This window comes from Spermophilus citellus (genome assembly GCF_964194105.1).
Source record: "Spermophilus citellus genome assembly, chromosome: 18".
Classification (NCBI taxonomy): Eukaryota; Metazoa; Chordata; class Mammalia; order Rodentia; family Sciuridae; genus Spermophilus; species Spermophilus citellus.
In genome coordinates this window covers 41,251,547-41,278,157 of record NC_138200.1, presented here as the reverse complement: position 1 = coordinate 41,278,157, position 26,611 = coordinate 41,251,547, and the positions used below count along the sequence as shown (strand labels likewise).

General features: G+C 53.7%; 1 protein-coding gene across 2 annotated transcripts in view; it reads right to left on the bottom strand.

Annotated features, from left to right (window-relative positions):
- IRX5 (iroquois homeobox 5) overlaps positions 1-25,886 on the bottom strand; it is a 75,617-nt gene extending 49,731 nt beyond the window's left edge. Inside the window, exons 1-3 of one of the 2 annotated variants that reach the window (XM_081274865.1) lie at positions 25,157-25,886; positions 23,703-24,108; positions 22,754-23,530 (exon numbers count right to left, since the gene is read on the bottom strand). In XM_081274865.1, coding sequence (XP_081130991.1) covers positions 22,754-23,530; positions 23,703-24,108; positions 25,157-25,405 — 1,432 coding nt within the window. In that variant the 5' untranslated portion in view covers positions 25,406-25,886. Of the gene's footprint in view, positions 1-22,233; positions 23,531-23,702; positions 24,109-25,156 lie in introns of those variants that run through there. The other variant, XM_081274864.1, reaches the window with a different exon arrangement.
- Between the last annotated feature and the right edge of the window lie 725 nt (positions 25,887-26,611).

Below are 26,611 nucleotides of genomic sequence, written 5' to 3'. Positions count from 1 at the left end.
TGGGCAGATACCTGCTCAAGACAGTGAAACATGACCTGTGGCCCAGGACGGGCATCAGAGAAATAAAAGCAGGCCTCCAGCCCTGCTCCCCAAATGGGAGCCAGACCCCAGCAGCTGGGATGATGGGGCCCCCAGGACTGTCTCCAGCCAAGGCTGCAGTCCTTCCGTCCATTTTTAGGGCGGGGGTCTCTGCTCTCCTCCTGGACTCAGGAAAGAATGGGGCCACCATGCCTGGTTCCAACCCCAGGCAGCAGCAGGGGTGGTGGCCTGGGGAGGGGAATGTGGCTTCTGATGATACATAGGTTCCACTGGAATCAAGCAGAGAGGTGGCCTTGTCCCCCCAGGAGAAAGCAACTCTCCCCGGGGGGCTCTGAATCCTGCATCAGAGCTCCTGGCTAGGGAGAAACAGCCTCCGTGGATTCTTTGCGGATGGGAACTGGTGGCCCCTCTGCCCACTCAGTGACAGACGGAGCATCATGGGTGTGGAGCTCCTGCCCAAGTGGGTCTCCTCTCTCCTGGCTCCCTTTCTCTCCTCCTCTCTCCCGCCACCAAACCTTTGTTGAGCACCTACTCTGCTATTTGAAGTTCTGGAAATGCAGCAGGGTCCCTACCCTCTTGTAACTCCCATTCTAGGGAGAATCTGTAGAACCAACCCCACAAGCAATACTATAAATAGTGCTGAGTGCCTCGAAGGGAAAATGTCCAAAGGTCATGGGGTGGGACAGGGTTGGATGGAGGGACAGGGAGGATCCTCAGCTGACTGTCGGGTGGGTACCGCTGGGGGTGAGGCTGACCCTGGATGTGTGTCGGGGGCGGAGCTAGCGCGACATGCCAAGGAATCCGAGAAAGAAGGGTGCCATCCCCGGATGACCCCACGGGGTCCTGGACACGGTCAGAGCTAGGCACCAGGGGTGGGACCGGTGGGACCCTGTCCCTGGCTTTAGTGAGGGCCTTCTCCCGGGAAGGGAAGAAGCGAGGGAACACTGCATCCTGCTTCCCGAGCCTGCTGGTGGCCTGCAGGGGGAGAGGCGCTCCTCATGGAGCATTTATCCTCGTCACCCTCCGGAGTCTCAGCCAAGGGTTATTACCCCCTTTTTGCACAAGGGAAAAAAAAATATGCCTCGATTTCCATTGATCCATCCTGAATCGATGCTTTTAAAAAATCTCACGCGCATTTGGCTTAAGAGCCGGGCAGCCCCTCATGTCTCGCACGGTGTCATCGATCGCGCCTGCGCCTGCGCGCCCCACCTGCAGGAGCCCCCGCCCACCCCCAGCAGCTGGCCGGGTCGCCCCGCGTCCTTAATGGCCTCGCCCGCGCCCGCACCCTCCGCGCCTCCCCTGGCCCTCAGCCAGGTCCTTCCTCGGGTTTTTTGAAAGGATCGATAAGGTGCCGAGGCCTCCCGCCGCCGCCTGTCACTCACTCTCCGCCAGCCCATAAATTATGCATCCGCCTCTCTTCCCTGCTCCAATTTCCACTGCGTTTGTTGATGGCTCTGCGATGGTTGGCTTTGCTCAGCCTCCGAGGCAGGGGTGCTGTTGAACTTGGGGAGGCGGCAGCAGGCTTAGGACGAGGGGGGCGCATTACAAGGTGGGGCGGGGGGGGGGAGACCGCAGCTGCTGGTTGAAGGGAGCCCAGAGGGAGGCCGGCTGCTGGGGCTGCCTGTGGTCCTGGGACCTTCCTGATGGGCCAGGGACGCCTCAGAACCCAGCCTAGGGACAAGGGACACGTGTCTTGAAGGGAGCATTAGGCCATCTCCTGCTGGGCGCCCTGCCCAGGCTTTGGACCCACAGGCACTTGGGTGAGGCCCACTGTGGCTGTGACAGCACTTGGGTTTGCTGGGGAGGGGGCCTCCCCACTCAGGGGCCCCAGAACACCCGCCTGGGTGAGGTGTTAAAAGAACAGTTGCTGGAATTCAGAATGCCCATTCTCTGTCCCTCATTTACTGTGTCACCAGAGACAAGCCTGTTCCCTTCCCAACAAGGTGTACTCAGAGGACCAAGGTAGTGATCCTCATAAGTGCTGGGGAGCCCTTTCTCTGCATGTCTCTGTTCCCCTTCACAAGCATCTCGGGGTGTGTGGGTGGGACCCCTGTTTACAGATGACAAACGGGATGGAGAGGTTAAGGCATCGCCAAGAGGCCTGGCTAGAAGTGAGGGAGACCTGAGCCCAGGCCCGCCCCAGGCCCGCGGCTGCAGAGGCTGTGCCCCGGTCACTCTGCCCTGATGTTTTCTCATGGTGTCCCAGACTCTCCTGCTCTGTGCCCCTTTGATGCTCTTAGGAATCCTTTCCCTTGGCCTCACACTCTGTCTTCCTCAGCCATCCTGTCTCTGTCCCAAGCCCCTTCTTGGGGCCCTCCCCAGCTCCCTCTAACCAAACTTCTCCTCCCGGCACCTCCCCACCATCGCCCTCATCTGCATTGCCACCGTGTCCTCCTCTCTGTTGATGCCACAGTGGTGGCCAACAGATTGGTATGTTTTCCCCCAACTGCATGGATTTTGTCAATGAAACACTAAAAAAACATTTGAGCCAGAAGTCCAAGTTATAATCCCTACCTCTCAGCACGACCCAGCCCATCCTTTTCTCCATTTGACCTCAGTTTCCTCATCTGTAAAATGGGTTACAGTAATGTGCCACTTACATACTTCATGATGAAGATGGGGGAGATGGGAGAAATGGGTACTTCTTCAAAATCAAAGTAGATAATCAAGGAAAAAATACCTCAGAGCTCTAAATGTATACACGACAGATTGGCACAACTATTTGAACTAACACAGGAGCATCCTCCTCTCACCTCCAGGGAATGGTATTCTGACAGGGGCATGAAGATTCTGTAAGTGACACTGGAGAGAAGCCAAATGGACAGTGGGGATGAGGCAGCTCTTTGGAAACTTGACAACCTCATGGGGTTGAGCAATCCCCATCTTTCCTGCCCCTTGTCCTCTGATAAGGGAATTTTGTTGAAGCCAAGACCTAACATTGAGAAAGAGCCTTCAAACCAGCTGGGACTCAGCCCTGGGGAAGCATGCTCCTGTCTCCCAGAGAGGAGAGGGCACCAGTCCTGACCTGAGAAACAAGCAGAAGGACCCTTTCACTCAATATCCATTCCTATGTTCATTCATTTTATAAATAAGTTAGTATCTGTAGTGTACCTGGGGTCAGTGCCTGGCATACAGTAGGTGCTCTATAGGTGCACATTTGTCATTCACTCTTTTGCTCACTTACACGACTGGATTGCACAATTCCAGGGGTGCCATTCACAAGCACGCAGAGGCCCTGCTCATTCCTCTTTGCAACCAGATCCTGGGCCAAGTTCTTTGGGTCTCACAGATGAATAAGAGTTCAGTTTCCAAGGGCCCCCAGGTAGCAGAGTTTAAGGTGTCATGAAACATAGATAACCCCAACTTAAGGTAGAAAATAAGAAATAGTACCTACCCAAAAAGGAGTGGAGGACAAGATGGAGGATCAGGAGGAGGAAGGGGAGGGAGAGGAGGAGAAGGAAGAAGGGGAGTCGGGGAGGCAGAGGAGGGCCCCAGTTGCTTGAGCTCAGGAGGAGAGGCACAGTCCATCCAGGGAAGCATCAGAAGGCCTGCCCCGCCTGCAGGGGGCAGCAGTTAGCCATACCCAGACAGCTGTCCAGGACGTGCGGCCAGGATTGCCCACCTTCTGACTTGGTCAGAAAACTGAAAATCAAAAAGAAAAAGGAAAAAAAAATGTGGTAGTTTTGGAGTTTTTAAAAATACAATGCAGGTCAAACAAAGGGGACATCAACCCTGGATTGAGCTGGTTTATAAGAAATAAATTGCTTCCCAGGAAGGGCTTCATGGTGGCATTTGAACTTGACCTTGAAGACCTGGTAAGAATTGCAGGTTGAGAGGAGAAGAAAGGCCTTCTGGGCCCAGGGAATGGTGTGACCCAAGGCAATGGAGGGAACCTAGCCTGGTGGGTGGATGGGGACCTTAGGGAAATCCCATGTGGCTAACTCAGTTCACAGATTAGGAAACCGAGTCCCACTGAGTGGTGCCTTTTGGCTACCAGGTCATAGGGGATGGGACATGGGGGGGTGTGTGTGTGGGGGGGAGTCATCTGCAGATAAACTGTGGAGGGCCTTGAGGGGCAGGCTAAGGAATCTCGGCCTGAATAAACACGAATGCCTAAGAGTTGACATTCCCTCTGTGCCAGGCCCTGGGGGCGCCACATCATTAAACCTTCACCGTAGGATTACCATCATCCCCATTTGACAGATAAGAAAACGGAGGCTTAGAGAGGCAAAGCCGCTGGCCCGGCCTCCCAGGACAGCTGGTGAGTGGCCGGGCAGGTGCTCAGACCTAGGCCTCTCTGTGCCCAAGTACTACTCTGTTCTACAGAAGGAGCCCATGGAGCAGAGCGTTCTAGAGAGGGATTCCGTTGCCTGGACAGATTTTTAAATTCTCTAACTCCTTGGCTCCTGCAGCTCTGTTATGTTTTATTGACTTGAAGATCAGGTTTCCACACTTCCTGAGCCGGTGGCACCCACCCCTTTTCAAACACAGCTGTCCTGGAGGGTGGGGCGGAGCGTGCTCTAAACAGGAGTTGTTTAACTAATTGCCAATTATCTCTGAATAGGGTATGGTTTCCAACAGCTGTAAGGGATTTTGGTCCCCATCCATCCCCTACTGTTGCTGGTCCTTGGAGTGTGGTAAGGTATTCTTGGCCTCTGGCTTCAAAGAGAGAAGCCAGTGCTCAGCCCTCCCCCTGTCTCGGCCCTTCTTTTGGGCTGACTGGTTGGTTGGCTTGGAAGGGCCCTCTCTGGCTCTAGGAAGATAATGGGTAAAGTCTCTCTCTCTCTCTCTCTCTCTCTCTCTCTCTCTCTCTCTCTCAGTCAGTGAGTGCACTGTCCTTAGGAGGGCCCATGTCCCCCCAGGACTTTATAGCATACCATCGTGCCCAGTAGGTTCAACGTCTTTCCTGTGCTTTGCTCAAATCTGAGAACAAGCTTTGCCTCCTGCATCCCAAACTGAGCAGAAAGCTCAAAAGAAAAAAAAAAATCTTCTAATACAAGATGCCTGAAGACCCCAGTGAGGATGGGCTGTCTGCTGGATTCCTGGGAGTAGGCGGAGGGGCAAACCTTTGTAAATGTTAATCTACTTATGCTTAAGATATCTCACTGCCTTTGATGTTTCCAACATGTTGACGCCCATCTCAGTGGAGGGTGTGAGGCCTAGACAGGCCAAGTGCTTGTTTTGACTATTGTCTTCCTCCGGGAGCTCAGGGATGGTATGTTCCCCTCCAGCTGAAACACTCTTTAAAGCCAGGCGTGGGGAGAGGGCCAGAGACACCATACACTCAGGGCCACTACACCCCCATCACCAAAAACCAAACCTCATTAGAATCATTTCCTCATTCTAGACCGATCCATTCACACAGACAATCCTTTATTATAAACTCTTCCTGCCAATATTGCAAGGGAAAAGGAACAGACTTTTGTTGTTTTTGTTCAGTTCATTCCTACGTGTGTCCGTTTAGGTCCTGCTAGCTGCTATAACAAACAAGGCCCAAAACGTTCGTGACTCAGATATAACAGAAATTCTCTCTGATGTCATGTCCAAAACAGATCCCCCAGACTGGAGGTGATTTTTCTCCAAATGACGATTTGGGATAGAAGATTGATTCCATCTTGCAATTCGGGGTTCATTTCATCTGCAGTACACGCTTCCCAGGGCCTGTGTTCCTTCCTCTTCTGCAAGTTGGAGGAGGAGAAGGAACACCCATCTTGTACCTGCCATTGGCTGGAACTAACGAAAGTCATTCCCATCATATTCCATTGGCTCTTGCCAATTAAACATAGGACTTCATCCAGAAGGAGCCTATGGTCATCTCTGGCTTGTGGCTGCTTCCCATTACCAACCTTCCCCACGGAAAGGGGAGCAGGAGTCCTTGGTGTACAGGTAGCCTGCACATCACACACGGCACTAAAAGGAAACTGGGGATCACAAGAGGACTGAGTCTGAAGGTGCAAACCCCAGGTTCAGACTCTGGCTGTGCCCCTTTAAGTGATGTACTTGACCTTCCTGAGCCTTAGTCTCCTGACCTGAAAACAAAGATAATGGAGGATGAGAACAGATAACAGGAAGCAGTGTGTGTTACGTGCTCTCACACACCCCACGACTGCCAGGGTGAACCTTACAGTATTTAATAGGAAAATATAGGAGATCGTTGGCAATTTATATGAATTTCAAGTTTCCCTTAGAGAAAAAAAAGCATCTCAGGAGGCTGAGCAGGAAGATTGCGAGTTCGCGAGTTCAAAGCCAAAGCAACTCAGTGAGTTGCTTTTTACTTTATTAAATAAAATACAAAATAGGGCTGGGGATGTGGCTCAGTGGCCGAGTGCCCCCGAGTTCACTTCTCAGTACTGCAAAAAATAAATACATAAATAAATAAAGTGGAAGAACTGGCCACCTCCAGTGTGCCTTCCATCCTGGGGACAATCAGCTCAAGGTGAATGTAGAAGGATCACTATGAAGTCCCCTGTAGCTCCCACCACTTCCGTTTGGCCAGCTTTGCCCATGGACATGGCCTGCCTGGCCCTCCCTGGCAGGTGAATCTGAGACCCCTGAGCTTCCAAGTGTGGCATAGACTGATAATGATGTCCCCGTTCAAGCTTCGAGAATGATTTACTCTACTTTTCTACCTTTGAAAAAGCTTAGTCATTTTCAAACCCCCTCCCCAGCGGAATCTTGTGCATTGGCTAAATTAACTGTAGAAATTGCTTATTAAGGACTAAAACTGATGTACATAATATTATTACTTGTCAATGTTTTACCTTGGCAGAGCATCATGTTATAAATACTTTGCCACAAACTTCAGAATACTGTTCGTTTTCCTAAGATAATGAAGGAGAATTTCTGGAAAGCTTTTATTCCAGAACTCAGAGCCCTGTGAATCCAATAAGATGATTAGGAAGTTGGCCTGCTGAGGCCCGTGCTGGGGGCGATGAATGACTGACAGCTATAATTGATTGGCACTGGTGTGGATGCCAGGGGCACGGCTTTGTTGGGGCAGGCTGGTTATCTCCTGCCAATGTCCACTTGGATATTGCTGAGAAAGCAGGAGATGAGCAATCATGGAAGATTTTTAATGATCTGTTGACAGAGATAAGTTAGGAAATGGAATTATAAGACAGAGAAAGTCAACAAGGAGAGACGGGAGGAAGAAGGAAGGGAGAAAAAAAAGAAAAGGGAAGGTAAAGAGGGAAAGGATGAGGAAGAACGAAAAGAAGAAGGAAAAGAGAAGAAGGTGGAGGAGAGAGAGAGCAGGAGACAGAAATAAGAATTCTGAGCATATCAGTAAGTATAGGTTAAGGTTTGATGCTATAACAAATGACCCAGTATCTTAACGGCTTAAAGCAACAAAGGTTTATTTCTGGCTCACGGTACATATCCGCCAAACATCTGTGCTTGGTCTGTGCTTCACGTTGTCCTCAAGCTGGGACCCAGGCTGATGGAGCCTCCACCATCTGCAACATCATTATGGGAAGGAAAGAGAGAAGGTGAATTGTACACTGAATCTTAAACAGCCCACCGAGAAGTGACAGCCATCACTTCTACTTACGTTTTGTTGACAATGAATGCCACATGCCAGGCCTCACTCAGAATGAGTGACCAAGTGCCATCTCACCACCTGCCCAGGGAAGAGAAGCTGGAACGTTTGTGAACGGCTTTAACATCTATTTCTCTGAGGGTCTCTGAGGCTGGAAGGGATCTGTCCCGGTTGGGACTTTTTGGTTGCAGATAACAGAAGGTGAAACTCAAACCCCTTCAACAAAAGGGAAGTTGACTCACAGAACCCAAGTCCAGGGGTTCCAACCGTCTTCAGGCAAAGTGTAATGCCAGGGCTCCAAGTGTCTGAGGTCTGGTCTCTTGTCATCTTCCAGCTCTGCTGAACTTCATCCCAGGTTTCTTCCTTTTTAAAACTATTTACTGGTTTTCTCTAGTCACACACGACAGCAGAACCCGTTTTGATGTACGTATCCAAGCATGGGATACCTCTTATTCTGATGAGGCTCCCGTTCTTATGGATGTCCATGGGGTGGGATTCACTGTGTTGTTTCCCTGTATGAGTCACAGTCCCAGGGTTCAAGTCCAACGGGAAAAGGAAGCTGCCCCTTCCCTTCAACTTTAATAAAAACCCTAGGTCTCAAGTCACTGGGTCCAGTTAGGTCTTGTATCCGTTCCTGGACCAATCTCTACATTCACGGGGATGGAATGTCGGCCATGCCTAAATCACATGCCCAGCACTGGACCCAGAATTGAATTAACTTCCTCAAAAGCACAGAGAGCTGGGCACGCTGGTGTAAGCCTGTAATCCCAGTGGCTTGGGAGGCTGAGGCAGGAGGGTCACAAATTCAAGGCCAGCCTCAGTAACTTAGCAAGACCCTGTATCAAAATAAAAAAATAAAATAAAATAAAAAGGGCTGGGGATGTGACTCAGTGGTTAAGTGCCCCTGGATTCAATCCCCTAGTACCCCCCCCAAAAAAAAATTCCTTCAGGCTAAGACTGGGCCATAGGCCTCTGCTGATTCCTCCCGTAGAGTTGGCCTGCAGTAACCTTCTCAACCCTCACAATAATCCTATGAGACAGTGAATCACACGTGACTCTTCACGTGTCCCCCTAGAATGAACTCTTACCTATACCTGTGTCCATTTTACAGATGGAGAAATTGAATCTCAGAGCTGAACTAAATATCCAAGTCCACACAGAGCAAAGGGTAGAAGTGGAGTTGAACTCATGCTCGTCCCTTGGTTTAGACCTTCGGCACAGAGAGGGGCAGGGCACTGAGGCAGGGACTTTAAGCATAGACCTTTCTGTGGTCTGTAGGAAGATGGGAAGCCAAGGGGGTGAGAGGACATAAGAGGCAGAGGAAACAGCATGTGCAAAGGCCCAGTGGTGAAATGTGCGCAGACACGGCAAATAATTTTACAGCTTTAGAGCATCCAGTTTGAAGGAGCATGGTACTTAGGATTCTCTGGGCCCTGTATGAAAACAATAGGAGGCATGAAATGGTTTAGGTAAGGAATCTGCATCGTCATGTGTGCAGTCTACTCTCAGAGGGGAAAATCAACTGCTGGGAACAGACTAGAGCTGAGAGGCCACCCAGCAGGTGAGAGGTGACAGTGGAGAGGTGACAGTGGCCAAGATGTCCCTGGGGATGGAGAGGAGGTTCAAAGAAAAGATGTTGAACCAGCAGATTTGGAAGTGGATGTGACTCTGTGGAGAAAAGGGGGAGGGCTGGCGGGCCCTCCCACTGCTGGGTGGTGCTGCCACCTGCTGAGGTGGGTGGCCACGCGGGAGGGCGTCATGGGACCCAGCCTGACTCCGGGCACTTAGTGCCTCACCATTGCTGAGGCTGGCTTTGAACTCACCATCCTCCTGCCTCAGCCTCCTGAGCCAATGGGATTCCAGGCGTGCGTCACGGCACCCGGCTGGGACTTCAGGTTTTGAAGTGCCACTTTCGTTTTGTCACTCTCAAGCTCTGCCACCGTCCAGCGCTCCACTGTCTCTCAGCCAACAAGGTAAAAGTGTGTAGGTGGGACGATGGGGGGACAGCTGGGAGGCAGAACCTATGAGGAGGCCAATGTGCCAGTCCAGGGCTGGCAGAGCAGAGCCTGGAGGGCAGGAGGAGCCCTGTCACTCTGAGGGAGGTTTTGTGTGACTCCCGCCCTGGCTTCCCCTAGGCCTCTCACCAAATGGGGGACTGCTTCTCCCCCACAGAGTCAGATGACAGGTCAGGCTAGCAACCAGCAGCCACCTCACTCCATGCCATAAATAGCTAGAAAACCAGCCAATGCCTAAAGCAGCGAGAGCAGCAGCCTCTCCGGCTTGGTTCTGTCTAAGCACAGAAGACGACAGTCAGACATTCTGGGCTCTTATCTCACTGTGACAGCCACTTAGCCAAGCGAATCTTTCAGTGCTTTAGTTTCCTCATCTGAAAAAAGGTTACAAACACAGAGCCTGTTCCACAGAGGTTGACTGACGGGGCTCTCCGGAAAAGATGGGGGTAAAAACGTTAGCACAATAACCGGCACGGTGGCGCACACCTGTCATCCCAGAGACCGGAGAGGCTGAGGCAGGAGGATCGTGAGTTCAAAGCCAGCCTCAGCAACTTAGCGAGGCACCTACCAACGCAGAGGGACCCTGTCTCTAAATAAAATATAAATAGGTCTGGGGATGTGGCTCAGGGGTTAAGTGCCCCTGGGTTCAATCCCTGGTACAAACAAAACAAACAAACAAACAAAAAAACACCAAAAAACAAAAACAAAACAAAACCTCAAAACAACGCGGCATTAAAGCTTAATAAGGCAGCTTTTAATACCGAGGACAAAATAATCATTTCAGAAACAGGTTATCCCTTGCACTGTGCAATTAGCAGCTCTTAGCAAAGGAATTGGTGTTGCAATTCTCAAGTATCATTTCTTTTGACCCCCAGAGGCAGAAATTTGGGCCTTATGAATTAGAAATGTCAAAAAAAAAAAAAAAAGAAAAAGAAAAAAGAAATTCAAGAAGTTATAAATTGTCATTTCCTCCTGCACAGAGAATTGCTGGTTATAGATACACCGCTAGATGAACAGATGATAAAAATAATATAATATAAACATATTCTTTATGTTTGAGGTTCTAAATGCTATTAAAAAGGAAAAGAAAAGAAAAACCGGTTCTTCTGCCACAGGTCCCTTCTTGTGTGACAGAAGTCCGGAGTGTCACCTCCAGGAGTTTTCATTATTCAGCTGTTTTGGGAATGAGTGATTGATGTAATTAAAGTTATTGGTAAAGAAAGACTCAGTTACCAAGGGACAGATGAGTCAGCAATGAGTTTAAGTAATGAAATAATGTTCCAAGGAGTGATTCCTAAAATAAGCTTTTTTTTTCCTTTTCTTTCTTTTTTTTTTTTTTTTAACTCTAGACATCTTAAACATTGACAGGTCAGCAAAAAGATGTGAAGTAGTTACAAATTGGGGAAAATACACTACACACAATTTTAGAAATTCTCGGATGAAGTCATTTTTCCATCCTATGAAACAATATTTATGAAGTCATACCGGTTGGGACGTACCTTTGTTCAGAGTCGGCTGCGTGCTTTGGTGGGCTTTGTGCACATGCTCTAATTTACCCTCTGAGATTGATAACTGTTATCATCCCTGCCTTACAGAGGAGGATACTGAGGTTCAGAGAGGTGAGGAACTTGCTCAGGGCTCCAGAGCTGGCTGGGAGCACAGATGGGGCAGGGATCGGGGCAGGCAGGCTCTGCAGCCCACCTTGGTCACCACCTCGGGTCCTGGGCCCTGTGTTCAGAGTAACCTGGGTCCCTAATTCACCCCAAATAACAGAGGGCAGCAGTCAGGATTTGAACCCATATCTGTCTGACTCCTGAGCTTTTTCACAAATTCTATAAGAAAGTACCAACAAATATGTTGGGTTAGGATCCATGGATTTTAAAAATTTTCTATCAATACCCAGGACACAGCGGGCTTTGGGCTCTGTGTTGGTGCTACAGAGAAGATGCCAGCAAGGGACCACGCCTGCCCCAGATGACAAAGACGGGGGCCAGAGTCGTGGAGAGGAAGACTTGAAGGAGACCCCTCCGAAGGATCCAGGAGACGTGGGAGTGAGCGCGTGTGAAATGTGAAAGGAGAAAGACGGATGGAGGTTTCCAAAGTCCTCCACCAGTGGAGGCCAGGAGGAGAGGCTGATTTGAATGGCAATGGGGAGGGTGGCTTCAGTTGGGTGCATTTTGGATCCGGGTTGCTGTGGTCCTTCCAGCTAGGGATATATATTTGGGTGCTCCCTGACGTGTTGCTTGGAGCCAAGGCAAAGGAGGGTCTGGATGCTGAGCCAGGCGCAGCTGCTGCAGGCCAAGGGGCGTGGCCAACCTGCCAGGGCACGCAGGGGAGGGCCCACCTGAATCCCCACGGGGGAGGGGGAAGGGGCGAGGCATGACCTTGAGCAGCCCTAACCTGGGAACCCCTCGCCCCAACTAGTTAACAGTTAGTCTGCAGGAACAGGGGAGGCCAGCAGGATGGGCACTCCCACAGCGAGCAGCAGAAGGCACATGGGGGAGCCCGGGGGAAAGGACTCTCAAAGGGAGATGGCAGCCACCCCCCTAAAGCCCTTTCGGCTGTCCCTAGTACCACCACCTCCAAGCTTTGCTCAGAGCTGGGGGCTCAGCCCCTCTACCCCGGCAGGACACAGGATGGAGACCCTTTCTGTTGCCAAGAAGCATAGTCGGTTGTTGGCTTTGGCCTTGTATCCCCAAAGAGTGACCACAGGCAGGAAGGCACGGGCCAGGCATGGCAGCCCCGGTGGGACAGGAGGGACAAAGCTGGGCAGGCTTGTGAGGATCCTCCTTTTGAGTCCTGCCTCCCCAGAAGCTCAGCCTGAGGTGGGCTTTATGGGTGGGGGCGTAGGGGGATCAGGTTAGGGAAGGACAGCATGTCCCTGACTCTGTCACCAACCTATGGGACCTTAAGCAAGTTGCTGGACTCCTGAGATTCTTAGCTTCCATACCTACAAAAGGAGCCAAAGCGATTTCCCAAAGTGTAGGAAGGGCGGGCCTCATGCCCCTGGGGAGGTTGAAGCAGGAGGAGTCACTTGAGACCAGGAAGATGCCCTGAGCCTGGGTGACCCAGCAAGACCCTGTCTCAAAAGGAAACGAAACTGGGGGTGCAGCCCAGTGGTCGACTGCTTGCCTAGCGCACATGAGACCCTGGACTCTGGCGTTGGATCCCCAGCACTGCAGAAAAAGAAAAGCTAAATCCAGAATGTAACTGGGGGAGGGGGGCGCAGGAGGTGATTTCTGGGGGTGAAGAGACACTCATGGGGCACCTATGTTGTTCTGAGGGTCGCCTGCAAGACAGAGAGGATAGGGCAGAGGAAGGGCCAGACGAGCCACCGTAGGCCTTCAAGTCCGGGGGCAGCACATCCACTGAATTCAGTGTTTGTTCTAATTGTCTCCTGCTACAGTCACAGTAGCACTATCCATACCCCTTTCAAAATCAGAAAATGGTGACAAAATTTTAAGGGAAAAAAAATATTAGTTCTAAGAGTCAAAGATCCTGACAAGGAAAGGCAGGGTGGGGCGGGAGCCTGCGGCCTGGAGTCCTGGGGGCCTTCTCAGACATCCCCCCCAGATGCGCTGGGGCTGGCAGGAGCCTGAGCAGATTGAAAGGGAAATGAAAAAGAAAAAGAAAAAAAATCTGCAGAGAAAAACAACTCCACCAACCCAAACAAACCAGGGCAGTGTTTCTCCGCCACACTCCTTGTGAGAGCAGAGAGGTGGCGTTTATTCCAAATGAGCCCTTTTCTCCAACTTGCCACTCATCTGCTCTTTTATGTGATCCAGGAAAATTGGTCCTCAGCTCACCGGGAGCGTCTTTGTACATCTGGGTATTTGGAGAAAGAGTCGCCGATTACACAGGGTCTGCATTTAGGTACCGGATACAAATAGAAGGTAAAAAAAAAAAAAAGACAAACAATAACAACAACAACAACAACAACAAAAACCCTTGTGGTTTGAATCTAAAAAAAAAAAAGACTCAGAAACAACTATGTAGTGAGTCTGATGTCAGACCGAGTTAGCCGGGAAGGTGTCTGGAACATTCTGGAAACCATGAGGGTATTCGGAATGTGGGGCTAACAGATGTCTCACTCGGCTTGAAAGATGTTGAGCTGCTAAGGGCCTGTGGGTTCCCTTGGGGACAAAGTCACTGATAGTTTACAGGAGAGGAAAAAAAAAATTCCCCAGCTGACGACTGTACATACAATTCAATACAAAAAGTCAAGAAAGGGATTGAGAGGAAGCAGGCTGAAATGTCAAAAAAAAAAAAAAAAAACAAAAAACATTCAAAATAAATGCATAAAAGAGTCAGGGCTCAGAGCCGCGCTCCCACTCAGATCTGTTTGATAGAAGGTGCTCCGTAGAAGGACCGGCGGAGGACATTAATTTTTTGCTTACACTTTGAGAGATAATTGTGGGCAGGCACAAGTGGCTTCCAGTAGAGGAATGAGCAGATCCTCTCAGAGCGCAATTATGTAGGGAAGAAAACGCTTCTTGGCAGGGAAAGGGTCCCTCGCTGTCGGGTCTCTGGGAGGGATGGCACACTCCTCATCTGTACTTCACACACAGTCCCGAGGAGGCCTAAGATGTTTCCCCGGCCCAACCTAAAAATATCTCCCTTGACAGCCTGTCACCGCGTCTGAGAGGCTGCCATTATAAATTCATCCCTCTCTGTTAAGTCATTTTGTTTCGGGGACTTCTCTGTGAAAATGCAGACATCCTGGAGAACTGGGCTTGGACGAGGAGGGGAGACTTGGACCTGGGCTTGGGACCTGGCTCTGCCCGTGCACTCTCTGTATCTGCCTGGACCAGTCCTGTTTGCTTCCTGAGCCTCAGTGTGTCCCCTGGGAGAAGAGATAGGAAGGGAGAGGAAGCTGGGGGCAGAGGACAGGGATTCTGTTGGCTCTGGGATTTTCCCCACATGCATCTCTTTCTGGACGGTTGGGCACCTGGTCACCGTCCACCCAACATGTCCATGAGAACAGCGACTGTGAGCTGAAGGGCTTGGGGTCCATCAGAGTATCTGATTTCCCTGCTCCTCCCTTAATGTTTGACATCTCAGCAAATGGCCCTCCTACTCTGGTGCTCAGGCCCCAAGCCTTGGGAGTACCCAGAACTCTCTTCCTTCTCTCATCCTCCAAAGTGTGGCACAAACCTGGCCACTTCTCCCCACTCTCTGGCTACTGGTGGCCCAAGGCAGTGTCGCCCCCCACAGGATCCTCCATCAGCCTCCCAACTGCTCTCTGATTCCACTCTGGCCCTTCCAGAATCTCAGCTCCTCCCACCTGGGAATGTCACTTGTCACTCCCATCAAGACCTCGCACTTTCTACTCCAAGTGAAATGAGCCAAAAGGTCCCCTCTGAAGTGCAAGCTGTCCCGCCATGAATTCCAAACACCTCATGAGGACCTACCAGGCTTTTTCTTGGCCTCCTCCCTTCCTAAAAGGTTCTCCTTGCTGTTGCTCAACCTGCTCCTACCTCAGGACCTTTGCATTTACTATGCCTTCTGCCTAAAACTCTCTTCTGCCAAATATCTGCATCCCTAAATTCTTTCAGATCTCGGCTTAAGTACCACCTCCTGAGGGAGCCTTCCCAGACAATGTCACTGAAAGAGTGTACTCCTTACCCAACTTAAAATTTCTTAAAACCCTTGCCACCAGGACATGGTGATGTCATTGGCACACTCATTTGTTTAGTTTCTGCCTTTCCCTCTGAAGTGTAAGCTCCAGGAGGGCAGGGATTTGATTTTATCCATGTTGCATCATCAGCACCTGGAACCGTGCATCTGGCATAATGTAGGTGCTCAATTAACATCAGTTGGAGGAAAAGAAGGAAACTCACAAGGAGACCAGTGGCAAGCATTCCCCTGGAGAGGCCAATGCCAAGGTCTTTCGGGCCTTCTGTTGCAGCAAGTCAGGATGCCTCCTGGAGGCAAAAGTACAGTTGGTTGTTGAGAAATCTAGGGACAGTTTGAGGGGCTGCAAGGTCGGAAGGGAAGGTGTTGAATAAAAAGAACCCAAGCTCACCTTTAGAGTCCCTAGAGACCAGTCCAAAGGTCCCTGTGTATACATTCTAAATAAAATGAGCCTGCAGACAAAGGGCTGGTGGGAGGAGCCCCAGCCTGTCCTGCAACTCACCTGAAACTGGATTCTGCTACCTAGAGGAACCCCAGGGGACCTCCACTCAGCACCCCAAAGTTCAGCCTTGAGCAGGTTCTGCCTTCTCTGGCTCCCCCACTGCCCTTCTTTAAGTCCCTGGGAGGGGTGCTAGGTAGGAAGTGGGAGTGCTAAGGGACAGGCTATTCTAGCAGGATTCTCCCCCTCAAATCAGAACCCAAAGGCTCTGTCTCCCACCTCCTCCTCTTCCCCAAGTCTGGATTAGTGACCCCAGTGAGCTTGTCTTTAAGTTAGTGTGGCTTTAATAACTGTGTTGAAGAATGTCCACCAGCCGTGCACTGCAAACCACGTTAAGCCCAGGGGGTCCAGCCCCAGGTGAAGACAGGAGGCTCAGATGGGTTTTGGACCTGTCCAAGGACACATAGCAAAATAAGTTGCAAGGTCTGGGCTGAGCCACCAAGGCCCAAGCACCCACCCAGGAAGCCATATCGGCTCTACAGGACAGCCCACGCTCCTGGCTTTATGCTCCCCGGGGCTCCACGTTAAGGTCGCACTGCCATCTGAGAGGCCTTGGCTTACCTGTGGGCCTGCAGCAACCCCAGGCTGCCTCCAGGCTCCGTCAACCTGCCCGCAGGGGGCGATGGCGCGGCGCTAGAACCTGCGCCCCCATCCCTTCCTGACTCCATTCGCACTCCTTAATCTGGGGACTGGGTCTGCCAGCAGCAAGCAGTCACAGGGTCCGAGCCAGGGAAAGCGCCCAGAGCCAGCCACTTGCGGAAAGCCTTGCAGACTCTGGGGCCCAAGGTTGAACCCCAGCTGTGTTGAGCGCCGCCGCCAGGCTGCCAGGGCGGACGCGAGCTCTGAGCCGCTGTTTGATGAGCATCGGCCAATAAATTCATTAATCATCATTTTATGCCTCATCAAACCCCCTGCATGCCCCTCCATGGGAGTTACACAAATTAGCCCCTGAAAAGACAGTAATTTCAGTTTAGCGAGGTAAGTGCTTTCTGATGGGCTCCGCGCACGGAGCTCTCCTGACAAGCCAATCCATCAGCGCGTCGGACGGGGCGCGGCCGGGACGTCCTGCCCAGCCCGGCCTCTCCCGACTCGGATCTCTCCAGCCTCGTCAGGTTTTGACGCTCTCCTAGCTCAGCCTCCCGAGGCAAGTCGGGGAGGGTCTCCGCCCAGAGCGCGCCTCTTTCCTCTTTCGCACACCTCCTCCGCCAGCGTCTTCTCAGATCTCCGCCTGGCGCGCCCTGACCCCCTCTCCAGCCCTTCAAGACAGATTAACTTTTCCCGGAAAAATCGAAACCCCAAATTGGGGAATGAACTGGAGGAGCAGGAGGACGCGCTAGCTCTGAACTCTGTCCCCGAGGGGGAAAAAAAAGTCGGGCAGCCCTTTCTCCTCCTAGCATCTAGCCGTCCGGGTTCTGAGACCCCTGGCGATTATTAAATTGTCGTGTGTATTAAGTACATGCATTATTGGGGGGAGGAGGGGTTAATCCATGGAGTTCAGCCAACTCAGATACACAACCCAGACTCCCCAGAGAAGGCCACCCGGTCATAGAGAAGGGGGTCTGCCCGTGTGGAGGGCAGGTCCACCTGACCATGGTGGTTTTCCCTCCTTGCCCTCTTGTCTTTCTTACTGAAAACGCTTCCTGGGGTGTAAGGACGACGCCTGCGGGGAGGAGAGGTGGGCTTTCCCGGTGTGACCCAAGCCTGGGGAGCTGGGTACGAAGGAGAGAGGTCCGAGCCTCAGTGGAGACGTCTGTGGCGAGGGCGGGTATGTGCCTTCTCCTTTTCCCAGCCTGGCCGCGCAAAGGTCCCGCGGGAAGCCCACCCGGCATGCAGGGCCAGAGCCAAGGATGTCCAGGAGGAGTCGCAGCCCACGCGGAGTCCGCCGGCCAGCCCGCCACCGCTGCGGAGAGCTGGAGCGCTGAGCGACGCGCGGCTCCTTCATTAGCTTCCCCTCCACGCGGCGCTGCATGCCTCGGAAAATAAGTTAGCAAACGGGGAGCCGTTTATCTCTTTTATCTTGGGGCCTGATCCAATTAAATAAGTGCACATTTACATTTGCATCCATCAGGCGGGAGCGCTGAGAGCCTGGGGTTTGCTCGGAGCAAATAAAAGCAGATTTCACTGGGAAGTGGCGTCTGGGCGCGCTGGGCTCGTTCGGGCGCCGGAAACGAGCGCTGCCCTGCGGGCGGCCTTGGGGGACGAAGGGCTGGGAGCTTCAGCGGACAGGAGGCCGGAGACCCCCAGGGGACCTGAGGGGCAGGCCAGCTTAGGGGGTCCAGCCAGGAGCGGCTGCCCTCTCCCCGAGGCCTTCTCCTGTTAGGCCATCTGGTCCCGCCTAGTACCCGGGACCCAAGTCACATTTATCGCCCCAAACGAAAAGGAGACCGGGTCTGGCCTGGTCACAAAGGGAGACCTGCAGGGCGAGTCCAGGGATAGTCCCTCCAAAGCTTTGGTTAGTTTGAGGGAAAGACGGACGGCCAGGTCTCAGTTGGGCCCGATTTCTCTGTCAGATGGTGCAGCCCCAAGGGATGGGAAGCGACAGCCCGACGGTGCGCTCTGCTTACCCACATGTCCCCGCAGCAGAGGGAGACCAGTCAACACCACCCGTTAGCACTTCCGGCCGGGTGGGCGGACGCAGGGGTAAGCGTCGCACCTCTGCCATTGAAGGTGCTTTCGAAATAGGGTTCTAAGCGATGGCGGGGTAGCTTTTGTTTTCTTTGCTTTCCCTTTTTCTATAACGTCCACCCCACGGGGGGCAAAAGCTCTTAAGAGCAAAACGGTTGCGCGGTAGCCACACCCGAGCTTTCCAAACTGCAGCTGGAACCCGACTGCGCTGTGTCCTGAGCGCCCGCCTGGACCGGCCTAGAGAGGTGCCCGCGTGCGCACCTGGCGCAGAGCGGGACCGTCGCGCACAGCCTGGGCGGCGCAGCTGCGGCCCCACCCGCGGGCTATCTGGTAGCTCACATATTTCTCAGTTGTCTGATGCCAGGTTTTTGAGACAGTGCGAAGCCATGGCGGGAATCCATAGGGTTAAAGCTGTTTTAGTCATGGGCCCTGTTCCACAAATCCCCAATGCTAACTGGGTCCTGGGGTCCTGGGCCGAGGCAACCTGGGGTGGTGAACAGCTTAAGTTTGACCAGCTCAGAGTTCAGAGCTTAAGCCCTGCTGTGGGTGGGGGCTTAGCAGGGTTTCTCTTAACTCCCCCTCTCGGAGAGCCCGGTGGCTCTGGGGGACCAGTAGGCGGCGCCCTTCCTAAACTGCATCCGCTTCGGGCTCCTTAGGAGTGCAGTCACATTCCTTTCACTTTGAGCATTTTGCAATGCGCTGTTGCGTGCCTCCACCGGATCTGGCAGCCACTTGCCCGGGACAGGTGGGCTGAAAGACAAGGCTTGCGCGGGAACCGCATTCACGACCCTCTCTCGCCTCAACCTTCCAGATCCCAAGAGCTGCGCACGTCTTGGAATGACTGGCCCCGACAGCTTTACAAACTAGGAGGCCTCGCAGCAGGCCCCGCACCCGAGCTGGTGGAAAGACATTTAGGGGCCGGGTACCCCAGGAAGCAGGGAGCAGGAAGGAGAAAGGTCCCATCTTGCAACCTCCCAAGGTCCGCGTATGCCCCCTCGGGAATTAGTTGTAGTTACTGTCCCCTCACTCCCAAATCCCATGATCTGAAAATCGGCCCCGTACAAAGGGGTAGGGAAAGGGACCCAGCCCTTTCCTGGTTTGGCGCTGCCTCAGGGGACTGTCTACACAGACTCCACTCAGGGATCCCACGACCCTTGTGGCTTGGGATTGATTCAGTGCCTTCTAGTCCCTAAATACCAAATGAGGCTGTCCTTGGGACCAGGAATCGGCCCAGCCAGGCGCAGGTGGCTACAGCCCCTGCAACCCAGCACCGAAGTGTCTTAGGCACTGCTTGTCGCAGCTTGAGCATCCCAATCCAAACCTGCGAACAAACACTGATCCCTGCACACGCAAGAAGGTCCCCAATCCCCAGCCCGTGCCTCCCTAGACGACCGGAGAGGTGACAAGATTCTGGGAAGGACTTGGGGCCCTACAGACAGACAGAAAACTACTTCTGGGATTAAACGTAGCCTTGATTTCCTAAACGTCCGCAACCTACATCTACCTGGCAGGCCATCTCCGAACTGGAAAGTCACTAGACAGACATCAGAAAAGCCGCTGGCCATCGAAATCCTGCCCTGAAAAGAAAACCCCGGACTTAAGTGAGGGCTTTTACTCCAGACAACCAGGCGAAGAAAAACCATAGACCCTGCAGAGGTCAAGGGAGGTAGGGATGTGGGCAGAGGACAGCGACTTGGACACCAGCAGCCGAGCCCTGGGGAGTTTTGCTGAGCGGCCGGCAAGCTCCAAGTGCAGCCCCTCGGTGGGGAGAAACGCCGCGCGCTCCCGGGGGCGCGGTGCGGGTTCCCAGGCTGCCCGGCGGCGGACGTTCGGCTTGCAGCCCTGAGCCCTCGCAGTCTGACTTTGGAGGCCGCATCATTTGCATACACCCAGGAGCACAAGGAGGCCTGTAATTTTCTTTTTAAAATCGTTGGTCAGGGTTTAGGGCCGTTGCTTCCAAAACCCCGCGGCGTTGAAGTCGTCCTTAAACTCCCCCCTTAAGGGAAGGAGACTGGCCCATTCTTCCCACTTTTTAGGAGACAAGGTGACTCCTGGGGCTGCATATTCAACTGGGGGTGAAAAACTGATTGTGAGCCAGGCTGGGGGGGGGGGCGTGGAGGGAGGGATGAGGCGCTGGAGGCGGTGGTGGGGAAGGAGCTAGTCATCTCTGGAATTCAATTGTTTAAAAAATCATTTATAATTAAAGGGACAAAATAAAATAGGATCGTCTCATGCATATTTGATCATTCACACTTCCAGCTTTAAAATTATTTTCCCGGCGTGAATTTTCTCACTAATTGAAGCCTTCAAGTTCGACCACTCTTCGCTAAAACATCTGTACAAACGCTACTTTCAAAACTTGTTTAAATTCGAATAAACTAAAGAAGCCCCGTTGCAGGTGAAAAACGGGGGGGGGGGGGGAGAGCAACAACTTCGGTGCAACTTTGGCATGTGTTTAAAAAGCCGAGTAGGGTTAAAGCAATCCTGAGTAGAAATGCAAATATGTGCATTTTGATTTAGCCTAATTAAACCGGTGTTATGTGCAAACACATTCTCTCTCTACACCGAGACTTGGGTTTAATAGAGCAAATTAATTCCCCTCGCCGGGGTATGTTTTTGCTGTAACACACCCCTTCTCCCCCCACCACCAAAAATTTCCCATGGAGTGAAACACGTTGGCGGCTCCATGTCAGGCGCAAAATGGAGACTCGGGCACCCCAGCCAAGCCGGAACAGCGAGGGTTGGCTGGCCTCCGACGCTGGGTGGTGTCTCTTCCTCATTTAGATTTGAGATGCATCCTGAGTTCGCATTTTGAGATGAAATGTGCGATACTAAGACGAAAAAAATATATAAAACCTCAAAAATACTTCTGTAGCTACTGGGCCAAAACTCTTGAATCTGAACTGGGAAAAAGTGCTAAAGCGACGACAAGCCTCATCGAGTCCACAACGGCCTCCTTATCTAGGCATAGGACCTCCAGCTTCTAAAAGCCACTTGTCCAAAAAGAGGCCCTTGGGGGAGGGTCTCCGGATTCCTTCCGGGGCTCCCCTAGCTTCCCCTCAAATGACTGTGGCCTTCCCTGCCCCCCACCCCCTTACTCCCACTACCGGATCTCCAACTCTGCAAAGTGCAGGCTTGAAATTCAGGACAAGTGTGACACCTACCTGTGAAAGGGGGGAACGGTCCTCTCGCCGGTCCCAAGACCCCAGCCCCAAGGCTGCTTGGGCATCCACAGAGCCCCCCGCCCCCCGAATGGTCGCGGATGGAACGTTCACTAATTTAATCAAATCCAAAGAAGAAATCAATGCCCCATATTGAAGGAGTAGAGGAGACAGTGACTTGGGAAAGCCTTCCCTTGGTATCCCCTAACGCTCCCCTCCCGCATTAGCCAGCAGCACCTTTGAAATAGTAATAAGGGCTAAATCCGGCATAAAATCGAACTCATTAGCAAAGTTCACCAGCTGATTGCTTTGCATAAAACACGACACTGATTGGAAGTAATTAGGTTAAGCGCTGGCGCTGGGGTGCTGCGTGTCTCTAGCTCGCTTTGCCATCTTTTCTCCCTTCTGGGCATACACTTGGGTCTCTTCTCCTTCCTCCAGGGTCCAATCTTCCCGGAGCAGCCCGCATCAGTGATCCAAATCCGCATGGCCCGCGCAAGGCCGGGTTCCCCCAGGCTGGGAGCCTAATTATGGCTTTCCCCATGGGGCTCTGAGGGGCTGCGGAACCTTTCATTTCCCACTTGGAAAAAAAGTTGCATTTGCACCTTTTGGACCAAGGCAATGGACAGTTTATTGAGGCTTCTAAAGAGTAATGAGTGGCTCTGATTCTGTTAAAATCTCTTTTAATTAAATATTTTGCATTTTACAAAGGCGGCTGCAGTTTCTTTTACTTTTTAAATCTAAGAGTATATCCTGTTTCCTTTCCATAATAATACTTTAGCTCATACCCAGAAAAATCAATAGGTGTAAAAAAATTAAATTAAACTTGGTATTTTTTAAACTATGAAACAGTTTTGGGGAAAACACAAATGTATATATTTATATTACAAAAAACATTAAATGCCTGTACAGGTGTCTTGATTTCATAATTTACTTCAAAGATATTGAATTATCAATTTAAATACAAAAATGCTACATTAAATATACAGAATAAGATTTAATACAAATCCTTTTTTAATTTTTTTCTTTTCGGTTGGTTAAGACATTTTTTTTGTATGTGGAGATGTTTACATCTTTATGTCATCCATCTCCATAAACTATAAACTTTTGAATAGAAGGGTAGTTTATTTCTCTGTCTCTCTCTCTCTTTTTCTCTTGGTGATGGAAAAATAACTGCCAAGGCCATGGTTTTAATAAATTATGCAAGTCCGGGACCGACGCAGCCCGCGTTAAATGTCGGACATACCTTTCTTCAATTCATAGGGAGAGTCTTTGCACAGGTCTAGCTGAGACTGGCTCCGCAACATTTTCGGGTCTTTAGCCAAAGCGTCCGCACGGTTCAACACCGTCTGGTTTAATCCATTGAAATGAGAGCCCGGACCGGTTGTGGGACCTGGCCCGGGCCCCGGGTGGCCGTGAAGGTGTCCGAAGGAGCCATAGTTCGTGTAGCCGGGATAGAAGGGCGCGGTGTAGTAGAGAGGCCGGGACAGCACCGTCCCGCCAGGAAAAGGACACTGCGCGGAGGGCGAGCGCGCCGGCGCCGGGGCCGGCGACGCGCGGCTGCCTCCCAGGGTTTGCCCGGCTACAGGCCCGGGGCACGGTGGGCACGGAGAGCCGTCGCTCCCGCCGCCCCCGTCCTTGACCTTGTCCGAGGATGTAGCGATCTCTGCCAAAGACCATAATTTGGGCTTGGCGAGCACCGCTGGCGGCGGCGGCGGTGGTGGCGAGTGGATCACCGAGGGCCCGCCGGGACCCGGGGGCAGCTCTCCGGCGGATGGGTGCGAGCCAGGCGGCGGCGCACCCGCGGGGTAGTGAGGAGCCGAGTCCTCCGCTAGCCGCGCCGCCGCTGGCCCGGCTGGGGAGGGCCCGCCGGCGCGGGGGGGCCCGGGCAGCGAGTCGTGGCGGCCCTCGGAGGGCGGCTCCTTAAAATCCGAGTCGCTGAGACTGCCTTCGGTCTCCTTGCCGGCGGGGGTGGGCGGCCCCTGAAGCCGTTCGCAGCCCGAAGTCGCCTTCTGCTCGGCTCCTGTGGGCGAAACCCAGGCTGTCAGAAACGCAGAGGCCACGCGGCGGGGCCCCGGTTCCCGCCTGCAAAGGCAGAGACCCTGGCCCCAAACCTCCAGGCCCCGTGCGCGCCCCCTCCAGGCCCCCTATTCACTTAACTCCAGCTCCACAAATCCTTTCCCTCATCCACCAACCTGCTTCAGCGCCTTCGGGGTCGCCCTTGTCCTCGGGCTTCTGGGGCTCGTCCTCGTCATTCTTCTCCAGATCAATGTTCTCCTCCTCCTCTTCGTCCTCGCTGCGGTTTCGCGGAGTCCACGTCATCTTGTTCTCCTTCTTTAGGCGACGGCGCGCGTTGGCGAACCAGGTGGACACCTGGGTGAGGGTCATCTTGGTGATGATGGCCAGCATGATCTTCTCGCCCTTGGTGGGGTAGGGGTTCTTGCGGTGCTCGTTGAGCCAGGCCTTGAGCGTGGCCGTGGCGTCCCTGGTGGCGTTCTTCCGGTATGCAGGGTCCCCATACGGGTAGGAGCCCAGGGGCGCAGCATACGGGTGGTACCCCAAGGAGCCCGCCATGCCGGGTGTGTGGTCGTAGGGAGAGCCCTGCGGGGGACAGGCAGAGAGGAGGTGAGTGTGGGCCTGGGTCTCCACTGCCAGTTGAACAACCTTAGCACACTTTGCCTACGCCCCGGGGTTTGCAGGCGAGCCAGGCCCTCACTCCAGCTTCCCCTAGGGGAGGGCTGGTTGACTCAGACCCAGAAGCACACCGCCCCCCTCCTCAGAAGACAGCCGAGGCCCCAATTCCTGAATCTGGTCCTTCGGGGACCCCTGAAGCTGTCCCGACCTCGGTGTCACCCGGTCTGCCGGGGAACGACCGTGCCCTGTGCGCAGATCTGGCCTCCGCGCCCGGCCCACCATCCAGATAGAGGCCTGGGCAGGAGCAGGGACTCCTTGCTCCGCTCTGGGGCGACCTCACGTTGGGCGCACGGGGGTAGAACAAGAGAAGCCAAGGCTTGCTTTCTTTCTCTTTTAATCCACAAAGAAACGCAAAGGAAAGGCTGAGCCTTGCCTAGCACTCCCACCCTCCAGAAATGCTAACCCGAATCGAAGCCACTGCGCTTTTCCAGAAAGTGCACCCGGCCGAAAAATCCCGGATGCACCGCAGCTCGGTCGACTTTTCAGAAATTTAATACCTCCAAATCGGATTGTGAAGATAGGATTACGGATTTGCAACATTTTGGAGGATTAATTAAAGGCGAGGCCAAACACATTTGCATAGATTTAGCACGCTTCTGTTCTGATTTCGGATCTATTTCTTTTGAACTTTTCCAAAATGGCAAAACCAAAAAAATAAAATTTGCAGGGCGGCCCGGAGTTTCCGTTTGAACCAAATCCGGCTTTAATTGCAACGACCTTTCCCCTCAAAACCCTTCCCTCCACCTCAAGGATCCTAGCTAGACGCGGCTTTTCTCCGAACAACTCCTGAGCCCAAGGCCCGGACGAAGCCCAGCGAGACAATCGCCAAAGTTTGTAGGGACCGCGAAGCCTGGCGGGGGAGGTCGGCAGCGGTGCCTAGGCCCGTGTCCCCAGCAGCCCTCGCCCGTTAGCCGAGCCCCGCTGCCCTCGCCCGCGGCGGATCCCGCTCACTCACCACGTACGAGGAGAAGGCGGCGGCGGCGGCAGCCGCGGGATCGGCGCCGTATTGGAGGTGCGAGTTGTAGCCCGGCGAGGGCGCCGTGAAGGCAGTGGAGCCAGCGTAGGGAGAGAACGCAGAACCCGAAGACGAGCGGCCGAGCTCATCCGTACGGGGCCCCGAAATGACGCTGGTGCTGTATGCGGGGCACGAGTAGAGCGCCAGCGAGGCGGACGGCTGGTACAAGTAGCCCTGCGGGTAGGACATGGCCACACACGGGCATGGGGCGCGCCGCGCCGCGGCCGCCAACGAGCCGGGCGGCGCCCTGCGAGGGCGAGCGGGCGGGCACCTGGCCTCTGGCTGCCCTGGGCCGCTGCTCCTCGAGCCCGGGCTCCGGGGCTCCGGCCCGCGGCGCCTCCTTGTTGGCTTCCCGCGCGCCTCCGGCTGCGACCGCCGCGCCCGCTCCTCTGCGCGCCTCGCTCGCCCGGGCTAGGCTTTTTTCCCCCTCCCCGCCCTTGCTGCTTTCTCTTTTTCCCCCCTCGCTCTTTGCACCGGGGGGCTCTGCTTTTGGCTTCGCAAAGGTCCTGCCAAGATGCTAAGTTGGAAATTGAGGATTCTGACGCCTTGTGCGCGCCCGAAGCTCCTCCTTCCTGGGGTGTAGTCGGTGGGAGGACTGGCAGGAGCCTCTAGGCGGCCACAGCCAACCCGGCCGCCAGGCGCGCCTCGCCCTCTCCCTCTTCCTCCCTGGCTCCCTCTCCCGCTCGCTGGCGTTCCCCTCGCCCCTCCCTAGCGCCCGCCTCTCCTCCGCCAACCCCCTCTCCCCCCTTTCTCTTGCCTCCCCCTTCTCCCCTCCCCGGTCTCTCCCTCTCGCTCTTTCTCCCAGACTCTCGAGCGCCGGCCCCAGGATGACAATCACATCCCGAGCGCGCCGATCTCCTCAACTTTCCTCCCTGGCTAACTCGGGGCGGAGCGGCAGTCTCGACGCTCGGCGGGCCCCGATAACGGGTCCGGCCGCTGGAAAGCACAAAGGGAACGGAGCCGCAGGCTGCTCGGGCGAACGCTCGGTGCTCTCCTCTCCTCGCTGTGAGCGGATTTCTTGTTCTCCCGGAGGCTGGGCTACGAGGTGGTTCGCCACCCACTCCCCACTGGCTTCTCCCTCAAGCCAGGGGTCCCTGGAGCGAGTTGGAGATCCGGGATTAAGGTCCCCGAGACAGCCAATGGATGCCGGCGCCCTGGGCACAGGGAGTCCGGGATGACTGCCCCTCTGCGCTGGCAGCAGCAGAAGCAGCAGCGGTAGCAGCAGCAGGTGGGCGAAAGCCAGGCCTCGGCTCGGCCTTCTTTCCACTGACCGCCCGGCGGGACAGCGAGGGAGGCGACACTGGGGTCCTGGGACTGCCGAGGTAGCCTTTTTCTAGAGGAGAGGTAGTGGGCAAGAACTACCAAACGGAGAAGGTGCTACACTGGAGTAGGTCC